Consider the following 13,731-nt stretch of genomic DNA (forward strand, 5'->3'; position numbering starts at 1 on the left):
GCGTTTATCTTTTGAAGGACTTGAATATCTCATGGTGGTGTAGCTCGTGCAAAGACTGCGATCTGACAGTCTTTTCGATGCAACCACCGGCGTTGATCGCCTTGCGCGCGTTGGCGCCAGCATCCAATGACAGTGCTGGGTACCGCGTCCGTAGTCTGCACCAAAATACCGACTACTGCCGCGTCTTTCACGGTACCATTCACACGCTCTGGCCGCCTTCCAACTACACCATTTGCGTCCTGCCGGTCGACACGGACGTCATGAGTGCGTTTCCTCGATGCTAGCGAAGTTTCAAGTTGATATTTCGTACCGGTAGGCATGCCAAACATCGCCGACAAGAACAATCACATCTACCCGTACCTTGCGATCGGCGTCGTAGCGCTTCTACTCATTGCTGTTGGGACATATTACCATGGGAAGCGCGTCGCCAAGACGGACCGCGCCGCCGACGACGACTACCTCGTCTCGTCGCTGTCGGCCAAAGAGCTCGAGACGCTCCAGATGCTGCAGCTCGACGCGTCAAGCCTCGTGGTGTCGGACGCCAAGCCGATCGCATCTGGCGCGTTTGGCGACGTGTGGCGCGCCACGTACCTCGCCACCAACGCCACCGTGGTCATCAAGCGCAACAAAGACCGCCGACCCGAAGCCATCCACGCCTTCATCCAAGAGATTCTGCTTCTCGCCAAGTACAACGTCTTTTCTCTTCTTATATCCTACACGACTTGACATGATAGGCTCCAGAGCCCATACATTGTGACGCTTGTCGGCGTGACGTGGCGCCGGCTCCTCGACATCGAAGCGGTGCTGGAGCACATGCAAGCGGGCGACCTCCTGAGCTACCTCGCGATTTCCAGTCGAGACGCGATCCCGTGGGCCGAGAAGGCGCTGCTGCTGCAGAGCATCGTGTACGGCCTCGTGTTTCTCCATACGTTCAGCCCTGTCGTGATCCACCGCGACCTCAAGTCCCGCAACGTCTTGTTGGACGACACATGCGGCGCCAAGTTGACCGACTTTGGCGTCTCGCGCGAGCTCTGCGACGCGCGCACGCTGACTTCGGGTATCGGCACGTTCCAGTGGATGGCGCCCGAAGTCATCAACGGCTCGTCGTACAGCGAGGCCGCCGACATTTACTCGTTTGGTACGTTGCTCTTTGTTCGAGATTTCATGACTAAGCGGGATGGGGGTAGGAGTGATTGTGTCCGAGATGAGTACACACGAGGTGCCGTACACCCAGCGATACTTTGCGTCGCAGAGTGCGCAGAGTCTCTTGACCAAAATCGCGAGCGGCGACCTGCGACCGGACTTTGATGCGACGTCGCCGCGCTGGGTCCACGAAGTCGGTGTCCGCTGCTTGGCGTGGGACCCGAGTCTGCGACCGACCACATTGGAGCTCACAGTGTTGGTGCGGCAGTTTGTCGATAGCTTGATCGATGCCGATACTTTGTACTAGGATCCATTGACTTCTAATGCTCTAGTATACACTTCAATAAATCTACTCGGTAATCGCGACGAAAAACTCTCGGGCGGTCCGAGTACAGGAGCCTGCGTACGACCTCGCGCGAGCTATGACTCGGCGAGTGGGGTCCACCACGGGATGGATCTCTCCGTACGCAGCTCACTCCCAACGACCAAGTGCTGGAGCCAACTCCCACGCATTCAGGCGTAGCGCTACGTATGCGAAGTCTTTGTGTCATAATGAAGATAACGCGGAACACGTTCATATATAATCGCGACGGGTCTCGGCTTTTTGCCCCTGACGACCAAAAACGACTGCAACGGCCGTTGAGATGGAGGCAACGACAATGTAAAGTGAGAAGAGCAATCGAATTGAAATAAGTTGATAGAATCTAATAAAATTTGGCTTTGACGCGCTGGAGCACGGCCGTGAGGTGGAGCGACGTCGGCCGGCCGCGCGGGTCGGTCGCCATGCACTGCTCGCCGAGCTCCGTCACCCACGACGGCGTCTCGTCAAGAAGAAAGCTTGGGCGCAACTCGCCGGTGGTCACACGCGACATGATGTTTTCCTGTGGATACGCATGGCCCGTGTTGGGGTTGACCAAGCCGCTGTAGGGCACGGCGTGGGTCGAGAATTCGGACAAAAGGACGCCTACGGCAAATGTCACACAACCCTACCCCTCGCTCAGAAATGCGTACCGAACGAGTACACGTCGGCAGCGATCGTATACTCTGTGCCGAGAATGACTTCGGGCGCCATCCACTGGTACGTGCCAATGCCGTTGGTCATCATTTCGTCGGCCGCCTCGCGGGACGCGCCAAAGTCGGTTAATTTGGTGCCCTAAATTTCAACAATATCAGCTGTTTAATCCCGAAAAAAAGAAAAAATACCTTCTTCGAGTCGAGGAGGACATTGCGGGACTTGAGGTCGCGGTGGATGATGGGCTGCGTAAACGTGTGCAAATACACAAGCCCGCGCGCGATGCTCATGATACACGCAAACTTGTCCTTCCACGAAAACTGCTCACGCCGGCGGGCCGCCAGAATACTCCGGAGGTCGCCGAGGTCCATGTACTCGACAATGCACTCGATCTCGATCGGACGGCGCCAGCTGACGCCGACAAACTTGACAATGAACGGCGAGTCCATCCTATCCGACACCATGAGTATCGTTCGTGCGTATAGTCCGACGCGTACTGGATCATGAGCTTGATCTCTTCGATAAACTTTTGCACCGACTCGACGTGCGTGTCCTTGAGGCGCTTGATCGCGACCTTTTCGCTGCCGTAATGACCGAGCCAGACCTCGCCAAAGGCGCCAGACGCCAACGGCTTGGTGGCCGTGACCTTGAGGTCGGCGAGGTCGAGCTTGTGCATGCGAAGCTCCTCGACGTTGAGCCCGTTCTCGGCCAGCTCGAGCGACGACTCGAGGGTTTGGAACCCCGTGCCGTTTGCTCGGCGGTTGCGGCCGCCCGTGATCTCACTTTGGAACGCGAGGAGGTCGGCTGCTGCAGTCTTCTTGCGGCGAATGAGCACCGCGATGAGCAGTATCGCAATGACGGCGACACCGCCAATGGCACATCCGATGATGAGCCCCGTGTCTACGTTATCATAAGACATCTTGTCCGCAATGTACATATTGTCTACCATTTTTGGACACGATAATCGGCGTCGGCGGTGGCAGCGCGTCTACGCACGTCATCACAACTGGTCAGCGAGAAGGACATTGTCATCCGAGGAGTACCGGGCACGACGCAGACTTGAAAGGTGTGCGGAGACTTGCCGGCCCAGAGCGGTTGAACCGAGCCTTTCAGCGCAGCGCAGGCGGCCGCGTCCACGGAGAAGCCGGTATCAAAGCGAAAGCCCGTCGACTCGACCGTGCTGGACTCGGTCTCGTTGGCGTTCTGCAGCGCATTGAGCGCTTCGTACGTCACGTTGTTGATGGTGAATTCCTGAATCGCACAGCCCAAGCACGAGCTACGTCACACTCGGCGATGAGCCAACGCAAAAGGTACGATTCGCCGTACAAGAATGCAATCGATTTCGAGAGCCGAATGTTGACGATGGACGAGATCGGGTTCGAACTCAGTTGCCTGCGCATAGTCGGTCAGTCGACTCGATAAAGCAGTGGTTAGGGTTGTACAGGTATTGCATCGTGGTCCAGTCTTGGTCGGCGACGCGCGTGTACAAGTTGTCCCGCACGTTCCTAGTGAAGTACTGAGCGCCACGCTAAACTCAAAGAGGCCAACAAAAACGTGAGGTTGGCCGGGAGGTAGTTGAAGTCGGAGAGCGTATTGTTCTGAATGGCCCTATACCATTCGTGAGCCCACGACTCTATAACTTGAATGCGTACAGATTGATGGTTGTGGACGGCAGGCCCTTGGGAATTGTCTGCAAATTGTTTTTGCGCAAAGTGCTAGAGACGACGTGTCCGTCCTGCTGTAGGATGAGGCGAGAGGCATACATGGTTCGGAGGTGGTCGGGCCATTGAAACGTGGCGGGAAAGATCTCCAAGTTGGAGTCGAGGACGCCTAATGACACGAGCGTCGACGGGAACTGCGTCTTGAGCTGCGTAAAATCGATACGCGAGATGTTTTGGATTTGGCTACGATCAGATCTTAGCGCCGGCGAGCGATCGCAAGAGGACGTACAGCGCCTTGAGCGACGCCGGAAACCTCATGTCCTTCATGACGAGCGACGTCTTATTGCCAATCTTCCTACACCATCGTATGCATCATGAGTCGCCGCATCCTGGCAGAAGGCTCGCACATGTTGACAATGGTCGACGACGAGAGGTCGCCGACGGCGTTGAAGAAGGGCAGCGTCTTGGTCTCTTGGTCGAGCGTGATGTTGTTGACAACGGCGCAGTCGGTCGAGTTGATGATGCACGACCGGCCGACGATCGGGCAGGCCGCGTCGGCCGTGTACACGAGCAGGTCGGGCGGGTACGAGGTGTAGAGGCAGGCGACCGCCGCCGTCGCCACCGCCGCCATGAGCTGCAGCACGAGCAGGAGCCGCAGCAGTCGGTCGGCCATGGTGCTCCAGTGCGCAAGTGATCGGCGGCTGGCACCAGAAAGGCAGTGCGATCGAACCCCACGTGGCGTGTTCGTTGCGCTGTCCCACTCTCCTTCAAACCAGCTGATTGGTCGCGTGTCGCATATTATATTTGTATTTAAATATCAAGGCCGTTGTATGGCCATGTGTGTTTTTATGCACCGACATGAAAGAGAGACTCCTTACAAGCAATCTACAATGCAGCATAAATATGGAGTTTGCAGTCAATGATAGTCACCCTCCTTCGGTTTCAGTCGGCTTGGCGTACAATGAAAGAATTACCTGCTATTTGCGACCGGCCAGCACCGCGTGGCTTCATCAACGGCTGTGAGCAACCCGTCTCGGTGAACGCTCGAGCCGACACTGCGCGTGCAATCAACGACGAGGAAGGTTGGATCTCCTTGCATCTACTAGTAATATGAGTACACTAGTATGTGTCTAGTAGGTGCATCAATACGCTACCTGATGTGAAGGAGTGGGAGGTTGACAGCGAACGATTCGAAGCCATAGCTCGTGCAATGGACGTATCTCGTACTAGTAACGAAGCCGTCTTGTTCCTGCGTGCTTCGACCAGTGCGAACGACGAGCGCGGCGTTGCAGCCACCACGTTACACCGCTCCAGTCCAAAGCTGAGAATGAGAACAGAATTTGGGGCCAACCACCGGCTGCTCAAATTCGGCAGCTCCCTCTGCATGTGCATCAGAGCTGCGTTGCAGCGACCCTCTCTACTCACTGCTCGTAGATTCTAGCCTCTACTTGTTTATAATCCTAATGGGTGCATCCCAGCAACGATGGCGGCGCGTCCATGAAGCCAAAAGGGTGCGAGGTCGCAGCGCTCAAGACAGTGTAATGTCTAAAATACACTGTTTGGCACGATCCCCGTGGCCAGTGGATCGAGTCTGATTTTCGCACAGCAGCATTGCGGAGCGTCGGGTATGTCATTCGCTACGTGTACAATCTGTACATTAGTATAAACAAGACGATATATACACTAGTGCGTCGACGGACGGTCCTCGGGGCATTCCCTCGGTGCACACCGTGTGAGCCAAGATTGCACTTGGTCGAACCGTCGCGATCTTGTACGGATAACGCGTTTTTTATCCGACGGCGACGGCCGCGCTCGCACGATGGACGAGGTCGGCCCGATGCGCGGCTCCATGCCGCTCATGTGACTTGCGTGCGTAGATGGACAAGACGGAGCTGGACGACCAGGTACGCGCGATGGCGTAAGCAGCCACAAGCCATGGCGCGTAGAGCATGGACGAGATGTACGAGCTGCCCGACGACGACGACCTTGAAGCGAGGTACGTGGCGTCGTTTGGGCGCAGCTTTCTTGACGGCGCCTGCTAGCGTCGACACGCTGGCGTCACCGACCAAGCGCGCGTGTACGTCCCGGTCGCCCATGCTAGGCATCGATCCATGGATCTCTGTGTTGCTACAGTGCACGACAGCGATGATGACGACGACGACGCACTTGTCGGCCGCCGCCCACTGCTGTCCCACAACTTTAGCCAGCCAGCGAGTACCGGCGATGGCCGGCGGCAGGCGCACGACGGCGACGACTCGGACAACGACGAGCCGCCCGAGATCCCGGGCAGTCCCATGAAACCGGTTAATAGGACAGCCAGCGCTGCCTCGCATGTGCTTCACATCTCTGATAGGTCCACGCGCCGTCGTATCTCTCCAATGAGCGGCGAGGGCCCGATATCTTTGTCGTCAACCACACGGACGATGACGCGTCGTCGTCGGAAGACGAAGAAGACGAGTACGAGCACGACAAGGCCAGCACCAAGGCACGCTCAACGCTGCGCAGTCAAGAGCGACAGCGAAAAGCGACCACCGTGCGTTCAAAGGACACAGTTTTGTCCTTGGTGACGCCCCACGATGACGAACCGCCGTCATCTGTGGGGAAGGACGCGAGCTCACCGCGTCGGACGGTTCTTGACGCGCCGCTGCCCAAGATCGAAAGCCCGTCCAAAGAGATGGCGCGGGCATTCTACGACGAAATGGCAAAGGAGGATGCGACCGATGCAGCGCAAGACCTCGACGAACGGACGCTCCATGACAACGACAATGACGACGAGCTCGCGTTGCCACCGGAGATTCAGACTTTACTCGAGGTACCCCTACCGTACATAGCACCGTCTTGGAGATGCTTGGTCCACGTAGCTGGTCGACGTCTTCCGGCCAGAGATGGTCGACTTGCCTCTGTACCTCGAACCATTTGTGCCACCGTATTTGCCGAGCATTGGGTTTCCCTTTGACACGACCAGTCTGCTTCGACCGGACGTACTCGTTCTCGACCCGCCACCGGTCGAGCTTGGTGTGCATCTCCTCGCCGAGCCGAGTGCGGCGCAGTCCAGCCCTGCTGGTATCTATGTCATTGCGGTCGGACAGCGTCCGTGACATCTGTATAGAGCTCCAGCTGCTGCTGCAAGCCGACGCCAAAACAGCCTTGGGCGACTCCCGCCGCGCGATCGAGTTGCCAGTACATGTGATCGAAGAGGCCCACTTGGCGCCATCGCGCATTTCCGCATGGATGGCGAGCGTCGCGGTCGTGCACGCGTCGCAGCCGCCCCCGCACGTCGTGTACACCAAGCCGATGCCATCGCTCGACACCCTTCTCGAGCTCTGGCCACCAGAAATTGAGCCGTTCTTGACGGGCTTTTCAACTCTCGAGCTGCATACTTTGTCGCTCGAAGACCGGGTCCGCGTCATCTGCGGGCTCCTCGACATTCCCGTCTACCCGGGCCAGCTCAAGCAGAGTTTGCACGTCCTCTTCGTGCTCTATCAAGAGTGCATGGCGATCACCGCCAACGTTCGCGTTTGTGGGTGCTAGTGCGCTACCCTTATTTAAGCAGTCATATGTGTGTCGTGCTAAGTCCTAGCTCGAGGCGAACGTGCCGGGCCAACCGAGCGCCGGGTTGTCGGGGTTGACCGTCCGGTCCTACGAGAGACGACAATAAATGATCATGTACTATAGAACATGTACCAATCGATTGCAGTTGGTCAAGTCGGACGAAAAGTACGCCGTGTCCTCGGCCGGGCAGGCAAAGTTGAGCACATACGGGCACTTGCGGATCACATCTTCGCAGATGGAGAGGCAGGTCTACCCGCGTAAAGGCTCGTGCTTGGTTGGCGAGACGCTCCTACCCGCGTGCGGAAGGGGTCGCAGCCGTCGGCGACGCTCGGGCAAATGGCTGTCGCCGTCCGGGCACTGCCGCCGCAACGCTGAAACTGCACGGCGCAGACCCAGTACTTGTATGCATCCCGGCAGTCCTCGCAGTTGTACAGGCTGTACTTGGTGCTGCAGCCAAAGCGGTCGAGGATCTACCGTCCGATCGTACGCGCCAACGCATGCTTGCAGCACAAACCTTTTCGACGCTGGCGTAGTAGGTGGCTGCGTCGGCGTCGGCGGCGGCGCCCGTTGGGTCGTCGGCGCTCGTGACGGCCACGTAGTCGACCTGGAATGCGATGCATGGCAGCTGCATTTGCATGAAGGGGCGCGTACCATGGAGCAGAAGGCGAGCGACTTGGCCGGAATGAGGCTGCAGACGTCGTCCTCGGCGCGGCTCGTGCAAGCGGCGATGGCCAGCGCCAGGAGCTGGGCGATGCGCATCCGGCTCGAGTTTCCTACGTAACTGATACCGTACTGTGTATTTCATAGCTGACAGCGAGGTCCGTCCCGCTTTCAGGTTTATATAAACGACTTTTGCGCGCAACGGGCAGCGACGACAATGACATTATGTACATCAGACGAATATGCGTACATAGGTTTGCTACACTCGTCGTAGTTCCTAGGGACGAAACACATTTTTTCAAAAAGGCGCGTCGCCATAGAACCCCAGCCCTACCACCCAAGGTCCACAAGAACGACACCCGCGTACACGACACAATGCCATCAAGAGCATGGGGAATATTGTCATAGGATAGATAAAAGACTATATTTTTAGTCCACGTCAACGTTAACGAGCTACGAGGTGACAGGCGTTGGGGCTTGCAGCACGCTGATGAGCGCCATGGCGGTCACCGCATCCCGCGGCAGCTCGCGCTGGACGTAGTGCAGAATGTTGAAGAGCGCGGCTTGCTGCTTGGGCTCCCGCACTTGGCTCTTGAGCTCCACGTACTGCTCCAAGGCGCTAATGAGCTGGAAGCCGGCGCGCAGCAGCTGCAACTGCATCGCTGCATCATCGTGGTCGTCTACGGTCACTTGGTATCTTTTGTAATGCGACTCTACGCGTACCTTGTATGTGGGTAATGGCCGTCTCCATGAGCCGAATGATGGGCTGGACGATCGATGCTTCGTCGGGCTGGTGGCTGAGTATGCACGTTGCGCCCGGGAGCCCGTACGTCATCATGACAAAGTCGACAAACTGCAGGAGGGCCAGCTGCACAGTCACATGCAGCGCACTGAGCTTGACCGGGCTCTTGAGCAACAGCAGTGGCAGCCATTGCTTCTGGCGGCGCCAGATCTGAAAGAGACTTTCCGTCTGGAGCAGCTGCATGAGGAGACTCAGCGCGCGGACTTGGACGTGGCTCGTTGATTTCGGACTCCCGACAATGTCCTGCAAAACCGGCAACAAGCTCTCCGCACCTTGCCGCGAAATGCGAATCCAAAGTGATACAACCGCTACACAAGCACCGCGATTACCCTCTCGCATGCGAGACGAAGACGCACCAAGACCATGAGCCAGCACGGCAGGTTGATGCACATGGTGCTTCAGAACACGCGTGAGTGCATGCATGCACTTGGCCCGGACCACCGACATGTCCAAGGTGGTAGGAAATGTCTCGGGCGTTGACGGTGCCAGCGGTTTGCCACGCAGCAGAATGCGAGCGATCCCTTGGGTCGAGGATGATAATGGCGGGTCGCGTAGCGCTTCCCGAACGCGCGTGCTGGCGTGCAGGAGGCCAAAGAGGACCTGCAGTGCGCTTGTGAGCACCGAGTGTTCCTAGCCATGATGACAATAATGTGACGACTATGGCAACTTACGATATCCGCCAGCAAGTAGTCGGTTAGGAGCGGAATCAAGTGGACGCTCGTGCTTTTGCCCGCCAGAAGCTGGGACAGCGTCGTGTAGAGCTGCTGGGCGAGCGCAAGCGGCGCCAGCTTGACGACGGTCGGCGACGGTGGCGGCGGAAACCACTGGGAGAATGGCTGCATAAGCTGGCTAAACTCCGAGTCCCGGGGTGCGTCGTGGTGCGTGAGCGTCTCTGCCTCGGGCCCCTCGAGGCCCGACGACGAGACATGGTTGAGCAGCGTCAAGAGCGCGGCGCCTTGAAGCAGGTTGTGGACGAGCTCCGCATTCTCGTGGCTGAGACTCGTGGTAGTAATGGCCTCGGTCTGGACCGCAATCGTGGCCGAGGACCGAGGCGCGACCACCGGCGACTGCGGCCGAGGCGGCGGTGTTCGCAGCTGCTGCGACGGGTAGAACGGTCGCTGGGAGGCGACCTGGGACAAGGGAACGGCTTGGGAGCTGCTCATCTCGTGGAGCTGGCGCTTTTTGGTCTCGAGGAGCTTCTTCTCGGCCGTTAGTCGCTTTTGCTCGACGAGCATCGACGTCTGGGCCTACGCGAGTGCATGAGGGTCGTAAGAAGAAGCGCTAAGCGTACGCTCTCGAGCTCCTTGCGAAGACGCGTGTGGGCGCGCTCCGAGGTCGCAATCTGCTCGCGCAGGAACGCGACCTGGGACGTGAGGCTAGCGACCTTCTGCGACGTCGCGAGCTCGTTCTGCTGGCAGCGGTAGTTGGCTTCGGCTTCGATCACTGCAACGTTCGACTTGGCGTCAAAGAGCTCTTCGTTGTACGCGTCGAGCTTAATGTTGAGAAGCCCGACCATCTCCTCGGCCTGGCCCTTCTCCTGCGTAAGGCGTGCGATGGCCTCCCGCATCTAGCGCAGACCCATGATGACGGAGAGGAACATGGTGGGCGTCGTCTACCCGCGCCATCTCGCCATGGACGTCGTGTGGGAACGCCTGGACCGCAGGCGGCGGCACTTGGCGGTACATGCGCTCGTTTAAAAATTGCGGAATGGAACCGTTGGGTGTTAAAAGTCATAAATCGCCTCTTTGGGTATACGTTGTCTATCTTCACCCACTTTTATCGCCAAGTTGCCCTTGCGATGGGCTCTGGTGGACAATAGCTTCTTCGCTACTACTCGTAGTACAACCGTACGTACATATAGTACTTCGAGGTCAAGACTTGCTACATACTTACTAGTACAAACACTGTTTAGTACGTTTTAACGATGACATTATTGATTTAGACACTGAGGTAGAGCTTCGGGTGCCAGGTGCGCGTTGCGATCGGCTCGTAGCTGGCAAAGGCCGCTTGCTCGTCGACCGGAACCTTGTTGGCAGTGCAGTACGTCTGGTAGTCGCGCCACAAGGTCGCTGTCGCTTGATCCGTCGCACTGGCGACCAGCGCGCGCGAGAAAAGACACCCACGCGAGCACACAGAACACGAAAAGCCACAGGGCGCGGGCGCACAAAACCTCGGACACGCCCCGAGACAGACACAGGGCGCAAAAAAAAGAGACAAAAAGGCGGCACAACGAGAACACGAAAAACAAACCCCGTACAGCCGCGCGCCACACACAAAACAGGTCGCCTCGACACACACCCCCCTCGAGAGCGCGCTCGGCGAAAAAAACGACAACACCGGCCCACACCCCGCCACACGTGCGGGGTTGCGCCCCAAAAAGCGCGGCGAGAAGAAAAACCGGAACAGCGCCGACGCACCTACGCTCGCGCCGGCGTCGCCGGGTGGCAAGTTTGCAAGACGCCACGCCAGAGACATCTCTAGGTAGCGCTAGCCATCGTCGTAGTCGCCTCTGGACCAGTAGAGCTTGGCGAGAAGGGACATCAAGGTGATGTAGCTCGATGTCGCGGGCGCAGAGCAGACGCCAGAGAGCGTCCGCTGCCGTGTAGTCGCCACGACAACGGTGCACGGAGCCGAGGTTGATCAACGCAGTGATGGTCGTGCTGTGAAAGGGACCATAAATGCGCTACCGTACCGAGGTGATCGCTTCGTAGAGCACTCGGACCTCGACGAGCTGGCCGCGGTAGAAACAGATCAAGGCGAGATAGTCGCGCGTGTACACCGTGCTCGGGTGGTCCATTCCGAGCAGCGAGAGCTGCGCGTCCAAGCACTTGCGGAACCAGTGCATTGCTTGGTAATAGTCGAAGAGACTGAAGCTGGACATGCCGAGGATCGACATGGTCGCAATCGTCGACTTGTGGACATCGCGGACGTCACTTGACTCAAAGTGGATGCGAGCCCGACTCGCAGCTGATAAACCGGCGGACGATCGATCTCGGACAACTACAAACCTATAGGTACACTACAGCAGTACACTGGTGGGTACAGTGTACTGGAGTCCATCTAGCTCGTTGGGCTCACGAGACGCAAGGCTCGTTACTGGTATCCCATGGTCCCCGTCAGGATCGGCAACGAAGAGCTGCAACAAAGGCCCATTTTGCTATTTTACCCATTTAACCTCTTTATGATCTGTGACGTGGCAGCTCGACCCCTGCACGATGAATTGACTTGTTTTCAGTATTCTCATATTCCTGCAAGGCCATTGGTCGACACAATAGCAAGCCGGCAGCATGATTCAGCGAACACGGCGCAGCGACGACGACCTGGACGACGCTGACGTTGACGCTGTGCGTGAGGACGCGGCGCTGCTCGACATCGTCGACGGCTATGCGCGCTCCAAGCCGCAGGTGCACCCGCTCGACGTCGAGGCGACGCTCTGCGAGAAGATTGTACTGTGCGTCGTCAGCCTCGTCCTCGTCACGATTGCGGTCGCCTGCGTCCATGCCATTTGGACGACCAAGTTGTGCGTCCTGATCCGCGATAGCCACCGCGAAGTTAGGTATCGAGGGCCTAACGAATGTTTCGACCAGTCCGAGATCGATGGCATGCTGCGCGGATTGGCGCAGACCTTGACGACGTCGCTGACGGCGCATGGCATCGAGTACTGGCTCGACAGCGGGACGCTCCTCGGCGCAATCCGTACGGGCACACTCAACCCCAACGACATGGACCTCGACGTGGGCATGGGCGTCGAGGCGTTTGCGACGCTTGGCACGACGCCACTGGCCTTGCCCGAGCGCTACAAGCTCGAGATCGTCAACAGCACTTTGTATCCCACCAAGACGCGCGACGCTGCGCTGCCCGGTCGGTTCATTGACAAGACGTCGGGTCTCTACCTCGACATCTTTGTCTTCTTGCCGTCCATCAACGAGAATGGAACAGCGCTGCTCGGTCCCGAGGCGTCGGGCTGCTGGCACGAGTGCGTGGCCTGCGAGGGCCGGCCCAAGCACTTTGTCGTACCGCGAGATTGGATCTACCCCCTCGTGCCCTGCAATTTCGAGTCGGTCCGCGCCCGCTGCCCGGCCAACGTCGACGCATACTTGACGCACTTGTACGGGCCATCGTACATGACGCGGAGCTGGGACCTCCACAACTATATTCCATAAGCGTAAATTTTGAAATGCTTTGACAGACTTGCAAATCGATTCGTGAACTTCACGAAACGACGATTGTATCCCGGAAATATGCCCTCAGCAACAAGTGGCGCACAGTCTTCTACGACCTCTCGGCCATTCGGCCATGGACGGCCTCGATCCCTTGACCTTGTGTCATGTTCGCAACACGTTCGCCCGCTCTCTTGTGGCAGCCAAGTACTTAGTCGAGGCCCGTGCTCTCTGTTTGGAGAAACGGCGCTGACAGACCTCGGAGCTGCTCACATGTCGACCGTAGCGACCATGTCGATCCTCTTCGGTATAGCCAGCCATCAGCTCTTCGGCTATGACCAAGCAATAGATTGGTTCCGCAAGTGCTTGGATGCGCAGCTTTGATCGGCTTCAGGCGGAGCCAAACCGTCGAAGCCAAGGCGCTGTTTGAAGATACATGTGCAGGATCGTAATTACGGCCCACTGATGCTGCATCATTCAACCTCGGTTTGACGTACCGCTTCCTTGGCGACTACGCAGCGGCTGAGGCGCTCTGGCTTCCGATCTGGGACAGGTTCCAAAAGAGTCCACCAGCGCCAGGGCTGTACATTCACTTGCTCTTTCTGCTCGCGATGCTCTACTGGTCCAAGGGCGACTACGTCCTCGAGAAGCAGTACATGCTCGACACCTTGGCGTGGTGTCTGGTTGCTAGTGCGTTTCACAGTGTTGGCTTCGTCTTGCAAAATACGCGTAGGTGCGTGC

At 57.8% G+C, this 13,731-nt stretch overlaps 7 protein-coding genes across 7 annotated transcripts; 3 read left to right on the plus strand and 4 right to left on the minus strand.

Moving 5' to 3' along the window:
• The first annotated feature begins 44 nt into the window (after positions 1–44).
• Positions 45–1,509, plus strand: SDRG_13081 (TKL protein kinase). The gene is made up of 4 exons (XM_008619164.1): positions 45–264; positions 317–686; positions 735–1,138; positions 1,188–1,509. Exons 1-4 carry the CDS (start codon positions 78–80, stop codon positions 1,448–1,450), a joined length of 1,224 nt encoding a protein of 407 aa, XP_008617386.1. The 5' UTR covers positions 45–77; the 3' UTR covers positions 1,451–1,509.
• Positions 1,510–1,803: 294 nt separating this feature from the next.
• Positions 1,804–4,542, minus strand: SDRG_13082 (TKL protein kinase). Its single transcript, XM_008619165.1, has 13 exons — positions 4,224–4,542; positions 4,106–4,171; positions 3,919–4,059; positions 3,808–3,870; positions 3,704–3,763; positions 3,598–3,660; positions 3,482–3,547; positions 3,199–3,431; positions 3,102–3,143; positions 2,653–3,055; positions 2,347–2,605; positions 2,155–2,296; positions 1,804–2,107 (listed from the first exon to the last, which is right to left on the minus strand). The coding sequence occupies exons 1-13, from the start codon at positions 4,487–4,489 to the stop codon at positions 1,848–1,850; spliced, it is 2,064 nt and encodes a 687-aa protein (XP_008617387.1). The 5' UTR covers positions 4,490–4,542; the 3' UTR covers positions 1,804–1,847.
• Positions 4,543–5,635: 1,093 nt separating this feature from the next.
• SDRG_13083 (hypothetical protein) lies at positions 5,636–7,347 on the plus strand (the record flags this gene model as incomplete). Its single annotated transcript, XM_008619166.1, has 8 exons — positions 5,636–5,644; positions 5,694–5,720; positions 5,763–5,812; positions 5,859–5,893; positions 5,950–6,119; positions 6,170–6,628; positions 6,678–6,879; positions 6,926–7,347. The coding sequence occupies 8 exons, from the start codon at positions 5,636–5,638 to the stop codon at positions 7,345–7,347; spliced, it is 1,374 nt and encodes a 457-aa protein (XP_008617388.1).
• A 45-nt stretch (positions 7,348–7,392) lies between these two features.
• SDRG_13084 (hypothetical protein) lies at positions 7,393–8,127 on the minus strand (the record flags this gene model as incomplete). The annotated part of the gene is made up of 5 exons (XM_008619167.1): positions 7,393–7,455; positions 7,501–7,617; positions 7,662–7,838; positions 7,883–7,972; positions 8,020–8,127. 5 exons carry the CDS (start codon positions 8,125–8,127, stop codon positions 7,393–7,395), a joined length of 555 nt encoding a protein of 184 aa, XP_008617389.1.
• Positions 8,128–8,433: 306 nt separating this feature from the next.
• On the minus strand, positions 8,434–10,544 carry SDRG_13085 (hypothetical protein). Its single transcript, XM_008619168.1, has 6 exons — positions 10,447–10,544; positions 10,122–10,397; positions 9,502–10,077; positions 9,187–9,460; positions 8,752–9,138; positions 8,434–8,708 (listed from the first exon to the last, which is right to left on the minus strand). Exons 1-6 carry the CDS (start codon positions 10,513–10,515, stop codon positions 8,482–8,484), a joined length of 1,809 nt encoding a protein of 602 aa, XP_008617390.1. The 5' UTR covers positions 10,516–10,544; the 3' UTR covers positions 8,434–8,481.
• A 212-nt stretch (positions 10,545–10,756) lies between these two features.
• Positions 10,757–11,726, minus strand: SDRG_13086 (hypothetical protein; the record flags this gene model as incomplete). The annotated part of the gene is made up of 2 exons (XM_008619169.1): positions 10,757–10,876; positions 11,523–11,726. 2 exons carry the CDS (start codon positions 11,724–11,726, stop codon positions 10,769–10,771), a joined length of 312 nt encoding a protein of 103 aa, XP_008617391.1. The 3' UTR covers positions 10,757–10,768.
• Positions 11,727–12,084: 358 nt separating this feature from the next.
• SDRG_13087 (hypothetical protein) lies at positions 12,085–13,065 on the plus strand. The gene has a single exon (XM_008619170.1). It carries the CDS (start codon positions 12,118–12,120, stop codon positions 12,991–12,993), a length of 876 nt encoding a protein of 291 aa, XP_008617392.1. The 5' UTR covers positions 12,085–12,117; the 3' UTR covers positions 12,994–13,065.
• Positions 13,066–13,731: the final 666 nt, after the last annotated feature.

This window comes from Saprolegnia diclina, assembly GCF_000281045.1.
Source record: "Saprolegnia diclina VS20 unplaced genomic scaffold supercont1.55, whole genome shotgun sequence".
In the NCBI taxonomy this organism is placed as follows: domain Eukaryota; phylum Oomycota; class Saprolegniomycetes; order Saprolegniales; family Saprolegniaceae; genus Saprolegnia; species Saprolegnia diclina.

What these genes read in the sequence shown, in the direction of transcription:
- SDRG_13087 (XM_008619170.1), top strand. Translation starts at nt 12,118, where the DNA reads ATGATTCAGCGAACACGGCGCAGCGACGACGACCTGGACGACGCTGAC.
- SDRG_13081 (XM_008619164.1), top strand. Translation starts at nt 78, where the DNA reads ATGCAACCACCGGCGTTGATCGCCTTGCGCGCGTTGGCGCCAGCATCC. An exon ending in GAGATTCTGCTTCTCGCCAA is followed by an intron (nt 687 to 734) that starts GTACAACGTCTT and finishes TTGACATGATAG; the next exon opens with GCTCCAGAGCCCATACATTG. An exon ending in CGCCGACATTTACTCGTTTG is followed by an intron (nt 1,139 to 1,187) that starts GTACGTTGCTCT and finishes GGATGGGGGTAG; the next exon opens with GAGTGATTGTGTCCGAGATG.
- SDRG_13082 (XM_008619165.1), bottom strand. Translation starts at nt 4,489, where the DNA reads ATGGCCGACCGACTGCTGCGGCTCCTGCTCGTGCTGCAGCTCATGGCG. An exon ending in CCGGCGTCGCTCAAGGCGCT is followed by an intron (nt 4,060 to 4,105) that starts GTACGTCCTCTT and finishes ATCTGATCGTAG; the next exon opens with CCAAATCCAAAACATCTCGC. An exon ending in TCCTCCTCGACTCGAAGAAG is followed by an intron (nt 2,297 to 2,346) that starts GTATTTTTTCTT and finishes GTTGAAATTTAG; the next exon opens with GGCACCAAATTAACCGACTT.
- SDRG_13085 (XM_008619168.1), bottom strand. Translation starts at nt 10,515, where the DNA reads ATGTACCGCCAAGTGCCGCCGCCTGCGGTCCAGGCGTTCCCACACGAC. An exon ending in TTCGCAAGGAGCTCGAGAGC is followed by an intron (nt 10,078 to 10,121) that starts GTACGCTTAGCG and finishes GCACTCGCGTAG; the next exon opens with GCCCAGACGTCGATGCTCGT. An exon ending in GGCCATTACCCACATACAAG is followed by an intron (nt 8,709 to 8,751) that starts GTACGCGTAGAG and finishes AAGTGACCGTAG; the next exon opens with ACGACCACGATGATGCAGCG.